The sequence below is a fragment of the Coregonus clupeaformis genome, unplaced genomic scaffold, assembly GCF_020615455.1.
Source record: "Coregonus clupeaformis isolate EN_2021a unplaced genomic scaffold, ASM2061545v1 scaf1195, whole genome shotgun sequence".
NCBI classification, from domain to species: domain Eukaryota; kingdom Metazoa; phylum Chordata; class Actinopteri; order Salmoniformes; family Salmonidae; genus Coregonus; species Coregonus clupeaformis.
The window spans coordinates 67,915-75,778 of record NW_025534649.1 but is presented as its reverse complement, the minus strand read 5'-3'; the positions used below and the strand labels follow the sequence as shown (position 1 = coordinate 75,778).

Here is a 7,864-nt window from a genome sequence, read left to right as displayed (position 1 = left end):
ACTGTACAGGTGGAGCCGATTCTACTATATCCTTCAAGACATGACAAAAGACACCTCCAAAGATGGATGGGCTATTTTAAACCTAAATAGACATAATTCTTCAACTCAAGGGTTCTTCCTTGTTGTCTATCACCAAAGAAAAAGCAGAATTCATTAAAGTTAGACATGGTATTTAAAATTCCATATAACATTTAGTTTAGCTAAAGCAGTGGTTCTCGAATGGTTTTGCCTTGGGACCCAAATTGAACCAGGTTGTCTCAGTTGCGATCCAATATTCACATCGCAAATGTATTTTGTTGCCAAAATGCAATCTGGAAAACTATTTTTAATGCTATACTGATAGTAAATGTACCAATTTCACCTGGGAACAAGTCCCACCTTTTTCATTGTCAATAATGTTAAGCTCACTGGTTTGAGACCACTAAATCAACCAAGTCCGCTAAATAGCGCTGCTAATAACTCTATATTGAAAATACTGTGATTGAGGTTAAATTATAAAATATATATATATAGGTTCATTATAATTTCTACACAATTTCTACCTGGTTTGGTTTTAGTAGTTTAGGTTCAGACTTGAGTATTTTTCATTTAAAAATAATAAAATAATAATAATAATCATATTAATTGTTTACTCAGACACTCGCGAACCATTCAAAACCTCGGTCGCGACCCACCAGTTGAGAATCGCTGAGCTAAAGCGTTACAATTATGCACTACATGTAGCTAACCAATCCATATGCATACAGATCTGTGTGATTCTGCACAAAGTCTGTGCAGCCACTAACACTGTGCTTGCAGTAAAATATTGGAGGGATACGCGCTAATTCTAGCTGTTATCTATTTGTTTACAGAAAGGCATGCATATTAATATCTGAAAATAACACGCTTATTATTATCGCTGCACACTGCAGATATGTAAATAAGGTAGAATAGACGAAATAGGTCGAAGACCTCTGCAAGAAGGCTGTGCTAGCCAGGAAGCTAGCTAGCTAACGTTAGCTTCTAGCTAGCTTGCCATTTTCATCCAGTGGCCAGCTAGTCAAGTTAGCCATGCTAATTGCCCGTGGTAGGTGTCAGCTTTGGTTATAATTTATTGTAATGTCAATAAATTTCTACAAACCACATGCTTGTAGTTGTTCATGCAAATGCACACCAAATATGTTTGTGTGCGCACGAGACTGAATTCGTAAAGGAGAATGTCAACATACATAACATTAGCTAGCTAGCATATGGTAGCATTTACTGTGACAATTTAAGTAATTTGCCTGTATGGTTGCATATATATTTTTGTCTGAAACAGGCCTATTGACATAGCTATGTCCTACGAAATATAATATCATGATGCATTGCATTTATATCATCGACATTATTGCAATTAACACGTACCGCTTATTCCACTGTCACTCAACCACACAACAAGGGCTTTAGCTAGCTAGCTATGCAGATAATTCTTCAAAAAAAAGTATTAGCATGCGCTGTTGTCTGTCCCACGGGCCCACTTATTCCCGCCCTTATAAATCACTTGTCATGGTCAATCAGGCATGTTACCTGTGGTCATTTAGTACAGACAACAGCCACCTGCTATTTATTTGCTATTAAATGTCATTTTGTACCTGTGATAGAAACAGAATATTGTAAGGATTTAGCTAGATCAGTTATATTATGTTACAGCACATAAAAAACTGTTGAACACATCATTTTATCTTTGCTTCCAGCAGGGTTGACTGAGAGCTTGAGGTGACAGACTGCCAAGGAAACCCACTCGACCAAAGCAAGTGCATCACTCAGGTAACCTCACACATCCTAGAATACCTGCAGACACAGTGGATACAACCTCTAAGCAGCCCCATGAGTGTTTAAGGGGAGGCACCCGGCCCCACAGTGGCCCATGCTCCGTACCCCCTTCCCTCCCTGCCTTCCCTCCCCTTCAAGCTGACTCAGAACCGACAGGCACTCTCCCGGCACCACCTCGTCCCTCATCCTCAGGCCATGGCTGCGGGCACGGAGACTGTGCACTACATCCACCTGCACAACTCCAGCCAGTCTGTTCTGGAGGCTTTACGGACGCAGCGGCGTGAGGGCCTCTTCTGCGACGTGACGGTGCGCATCCACGACGCCTCGCTGCGTGCCCATGCCTGCGTGCTGGCCGCTGGCAGCCCTTTCTTCCAGGACAAGCTGCTGCTTGGCCACTCGGAGATCTCGGTGCCGCCGCTTGTCCCCGCTGAGACGGTGAAGCAGCTGGTGGACTTTATGTACAGCGGCTCGCTGGTGGTGGTGCAGTCGCAGGCCCTCTGCATCCTCACCGCCGCCAGCATCCTGCAGATTAAGACAGTCATTGACGAGTGCACCCAGATCATCTCCCAGAGGAAGGTGGCTGCTGCGGCGGCGGCCGCAGCAAGTGGAGGTGGCGGTGGAGGAGGAGGAGGGGGGATGACAGGTGGGGTCCTGCCCAAGCAGGAGGAGCGGGGAGGGGGTAAAGGGAGGGAGAGCGGTGGTGGTTGTATTGGTGGTGGTGTCAGAGTCAGCGTTGGTGGGGGTTACCAGAGCTTCTCGAACTTCGCCTTGGGGGACTGCGGGGCAAGCAACATGGTCACAGGCCTGGGCGGAGCTAACTTGAGCGTTAATGTTAGCGAGAGCGACCCAGGAGGCGCCCTGGAGCAGGCTAACCAGGTGGGGCTGATGGCTCTAGCTGACATGGGCAGCCCCGGGGCCCTGTGTGGGGCCGACGGGCTGAGCTCAGGGGCTGGCGGAGTCCTCATGAAGAACTCAAGTTGCACTCAGGACGTGAGGTACAAGCTGAGGGACCTGCTAGCGGCGACCGCTAACGGCGCCAATGCTGGAAGCTCAGGAAATCTCTCGGTCGGCTGCAGCTCTGGTGTCAGCAGCGTGGACAGCATTGGCCAGGACAGTATCCGCAGCAACGCGGCAGACCTCTCGGAGGAGCTTGTGGGGATGGACAGATACTGCGAGGAGGAGGAGATGGATGGACATCACAGAGGGAGAGACGTGGACAGGGACAGAGGGGCAGGAGGACACAGCCGCAAGCAGAGGCAGCCGCTCAGGCTTCAGGTAAGATCCCCATGGTTACAGTTATAAGGCAGGCAGATATGCAGCCAGACATCCTAATGTGAATAAAGCAGGACTTCTAGATGGCAATTACCCTCATTGTGTCATTGCTGGGAATTAAGCTATAGATCTGAATGTGTCAGCAATAAACATAATTGAAAGGAAGTTGCTGTCCAGAAATCTTTAATTAGGCTATCCTCCTAGTTAATGTTCCATGGACTGATTAAACAGTGAACACCCCTTCTATGGGTCATTAAACATGTTATGTCTTGAATGGAGCAGGGCCTACCGAGTGGCACAGTGGTCTAAGGCACCGCATCGCAGTGCTAGCTGCGTTACTACAGATCCTGGTTCGATACCGTCTGAGGCCGGCCGGGATGTCCTTGTCCCATCGCGCTCTAGTGACTCCTGTGGCGGGCCGAGCGCATGCACGCTGACACGGTCGCCAGGTGTACGGTGTTTCCTCCGACACATTGGTACGGCTGGCTTCGGGGTTATGCGTGTATTGTGTCAAGAAGCAATGCGGCTTGGCTGGGTTGTGTTTCGGAGGACGCACGGCTCTCGACCTTTGCCTCTCCCGAGTCCGTACGGGAGTTGCAGCGATGGGACAAGACTGTCTACCAATTGGATATGACGAAAAAGGGGGTAAAATAAATAAAAAAGTATTGGATGGGGCGCCAGCTAGCACCTCTTTTTAGTTGTTGTTACATTGTCCCTAAGCCAATTCTGTAGAAAAAATGGTTCCAAAAGGGTTCTTCGGCTGTCCCAATAGGAGAACCCTTTTTGGTTCCAGGTAGAACCCTTTTGGATTCAATGTAGAACATGTAACCCAAAAGGGTTCTACCTGGAATCAAAAAGGGTTCTTCAAACCCTTTAAAGTTCTAAATAGTACTTTGATATTTAAGCAATAAGGGGGTGTGGTATATGGCCAATACATCCCTTAGCCGTGGTATATTGGCCATCTACTACAAACCCCCAAGGTGCCTTATTGCTATTATAAACTGGTTTCCAACATAATTAGAACAGTAAACAAGTATTTTTTTGTCATACCCATGGTATACGGTCTGATATACCACGGCTTTCAGCCAATCAGCATTCAGGGCTCGAACGACCCAGTTTATAATTGTCTTTTTACTGTCTTCAAATTCCTGACCATACACCACAGTTTGAAGCACCAATTTTAGACTCTATACTCTAATTGACTCTATATTTTTCTTTACCTTCTCTTAGGTTCTTGTAGGAGAGGAAGTGGTGGTGAAGGATGAAGGAGTGCAGGAGCCGGATGGAGGGGTCTTCGGCTTGGAGGAGGGAAGACGAGTTGAAGGGCAGGAGGGCACACAGGTATCCATGGCAACCTTCGGCCAGGTGAGTCTTGTCTTGTCCTAGACAGCAACTTGTTGTTGGAGCATGGTGCTGGCAAAAAACACCAGGGTTGTGGGTTCAAAACCTGCATGTACTGACTCTGTAAATTGCTTTGGATAAAAGTCTCTATACTCATTCTTTCATCATTATCACAGTTTTAGGGACTTTTCAAGGTTATGTGTTAGGGTTAATTAAGCTAGGTAATACTCATAAGTGAATTTTGCCTCTCTGTCTTACAGGAGGGTGTGTTCTATGATGAGCCTGGAGTTTTCTCCCCCGAGGCTTTCTGGCCACAGAACGAGACAGCTCAGGCCATGTCCTTCAACCCCAGAGGAGGAGGAAACAAGCCACTGTCTCCCCCTACCTCCACACAGTCCATCAACAACCAGGTCAGTTACAAACGGAAACATAGTTTTAAAATAGTCATTGCAACAATTCGTAAACTTTAATCATGAAAGCCGTTGGTTATTTCAATTCCTGTTTCCCTTTCAGCTACTTTTTCAGTACCCAGTCAGCCAATCACAGCCATCAGCCTCATTCTTTGTGGGCGGGCCGATGGTGATTGACAGCATGGCAGGAACGGAGCCCAGCCAACAGGCTCCGCCCCCGGCACCAATGACCCCTGTTTTGTCAACCTGTGGCACGCCAGGCCCCTCCCCTTCCTCCCAGGGATCTGAGACGTCATTCGACTGCACTCACTGTGGGAAATCGTTACGTTCCAGGAAGAACTACAGCAAGCACATGTTCATACACTCCGGTAGGCCACCACTTTCTATATATACTAGTTACTATCACTTCCTTTAAAACATTTACTGTTCATGATCGTTGTATACACATGTTAAAACTCCACATAACAGATAGTCCTACTCTGATACCCATTTCATACTAACATATCCTATTTTCTGTTGTGTGTGCCTCAGGTCAAAAGCCTCATCAGTGCAGTATCTGCTGGCGCTCTTTCTCCCTGCGCGACTACCTCCTCAAGCACATGGTGGTGCACACGGGCGTGCGCGCCTTCCAGTGCTCCGTGTGCGGCAAGCGCTTCACACAGAAGAGCTCACTCAACGTGCACATGCGTACGCACCGGGCCGAGCGCACCTTCCAGTGCACCGTGTGCCACCGGGCCTTCACCCACCGCACCCTGCTGGAGCGCCACGCACTGCAACACGCCCACCACGGGGCCACCCAGGGCCAGGGGCAGGGACAGGGCCTCCAGCAGACCCCCAAACACAGCCCTCCAGCCCTGGCAGGGCCCTCAGGCATGCGCGGCTCACCTGGGATGGGCGGCACCATGGCCAACATGCCCAGTCACAGGCCACCCTCCTAGAAGGAAAGGGAGGGGGAGGAGGGCCCAATCCCAAACTGATCTGTCACCCCTATCGAGGAGCCCTTTTCTGATCTGAGAGGATTGCTAGGTATGAGCAACATGGTGGATGCTCCATCTAGACCTATCGGAGCCTGGATGGAGTTTGTGCCATATTTCTTACATGTGAAGCCCTTGCAGATATGCAAGAGGGAGTTGCCAATGAAGGAGAAAAAAAGGGAAGACAATTGGTTTGGGATTGGGGAAGAAAAGGAGAGGAAAAGGGAGAGAGAGGCAGAAAGCTGTTGGAGACTAATTGCAGGAGATTGAAGGGAGGAAATGTAGGAGGGGTGAGAAAGAGAGAGACAGAAAAGGGGGAGGGGGAGAGAAAGCAAACAAGGAGAACAAGCCACGGCTAGAAAAAGAGTGCAGGGTGATGAAGAAGAGAGCGAAGGAATCAATGAGAGTTACCGTAATACATCAAGATGACATAGGAACACTATTATATGCAGGATGCACTGGACGACCCAGGATCATATACCTCTAAACAGGAAGAGACATTAAATGAATTAAAGACACAACTTTTATTTTGAAATGTGACAAATGTTTCAGCATGTTTTACACGCCTCAAAGAATAACTCGGCAGTCCAAAGACAGGCATTATGCTACACACGTTTAATAGCTACATCAAACAGCAAAACAGTGGGAACTAAAGCTACATGAAATCCCTTCCTTTTAAAACCTTACTAAAGAAAAATAGACATAATATTCCTTTACATTGTCGAAATGAGTTTATTTGTCGCTCATTTGTGATTTATTGATGAAGACGAAAACAACAAGGTAATGAATTTAAAAAGTGAAAAGGGATCTTTCAACTATAACTGACACTTTTTGGGATAAATGAGAAAATCTGTACTTTTATCAGGCTTTTTAATCCATGTGTATGTGTGGTTATTATATGTGCTTTTGGGGCACTTGCCAAGGAATGGGAAGGTTTGTTGCTGAGAACTATAACATTTTTCTCAAACGACTTCATTTAATACTTTTAAATGTTTTTATTGTAACTAAATAAATCATGAGGAAATACAATCACCCAGAGTGGATTTGAATACCACGTTAATATTTATTACAATTTGACAATGATCGCTATGCACAATACATTTTTGCACATTGTGTAATTTAATTCAACTTTATATGTTGTCCTACCCTAGATATTTGCCCTTTGAAAAATATATTTGCCCTAAGATTACCAATGTATATCATGTAGAACATAAAATGTTTTGTTTTTTGTTTCCAACTTCCCACCTTAAAGGTGATTTTAGATATGCAGTATATAGACCCTACTAAACACAAAGGCCAACTGAGCCAGTGAGACCAGCAAAACCCCTTTAAGATCCCTTCTGGTCCTCACTATAAACTTTAACATAAAATGTCCCCCCACAATGAGGAAACATTCTGCTTGATCATGATGATCTCCTTGAGCTACGCACTGTTCTGCTGATTCACTAATCTCAATAATGGAAATCTGATAAAGCCCTGTTAATAGGAAGTTGACATGATTTATAGATCAGTTAAATCTGTGCTGCATATAGTTCAGGCCAACCCTTGTGAACAAATAGGTGATTAGGCTGTTCCAGAGATTGTTATATCCTCAGCAACTCAAATGGTTCTAGTACATTTTGTCTGAGGTGGACCTGTGTACAGTACTGTATTATAATGTGTGCTTAAAGCCATGTCAGAAGAACGCATCCCATTATTGTAATGATGAACTTTGTTTAGCCTTTTTTATTTCGCTTTTTTTTTTGTGAAGGGGATGATAAATGGTTATTTTTTCTGCAAGTTTGAATATAACTGCAAGTCAAATATGTCATAAGAAAATAAGTCATTTTTATAAAGACCCAATCATGCTATGTATACCACATGTTTTATGTATGGAAAGCTAAAAGGCATGATATAACTTTTTATGTACTTTACTTCAATGACTTTATTGAATTTTAGATTTGAAACATTTGAAACATTTCTTTCTCCAAATAAAGTCTTACGGCTGCAAGCCAACTTGTTGTCCTACAGTTGACTATTTGACCAAAAGGTATAGGGGGGTAAAACAAGCATATGTATTCTTATCAAAATACT

At 45.3% G+C, this 7,864-nt stretch overlaps 1 protein-coding gene across 1 annotated transcript; it reads left to right on the top strand.

The window, feature by feature from the left end:
* The first annotated feature begins 69 nt into the window (after positions 1–69).
* On the top strand, positions 70–7,786 carry LOC121561299 (zinc finger and BTB domain-containing protein 20). The gene is made up of 6 exons (XM_045217721.1): positions 70–1,066; positions 1,716–3,069; positions 4,297–4,431; positions 4,668–4,817; positions 4,921–5,185; positions 5,349–7,786. The coding sequence occupies exons 2-6, from the start codon at positions 1,990–1,992 to the stop codon at positions 5,753–5,755; spliced, it is 2,037 nt and encodes a 678-aa protein (XP_045073656.1). The 5' UTR covers positions 70–1,066; positions 1,716–1,989; the 3' UTR covers positions 5,756–7,786.
* The last annotated feature ends 78 nt before the right edge of the window (positions 7,787–7,864 follow it).

Coding starts and splice junctions, on each gene's coding strand:
- LOC121561299 (XM_045217721.1), top strand. CDS start 1,990: ATGGCTGCGGGCACGGAGACTGTGCACTACATCCACCTGCACAACTCC. Junction 3,070..4,296: donor GGCAGCCGCTCAGGCTTCAG/GTAAGATCCCCA, acceptor ACCTTCTCTTAG/GTTCTTGTAGGAGAGGAAGT. Junction 5,186..5,348: donor GCACATGTTCATACACTCCG/GTAGGCCACCAC, acceptor TGTGTGCCTCAG/GTCAAAAGCCTCATCAGTGC.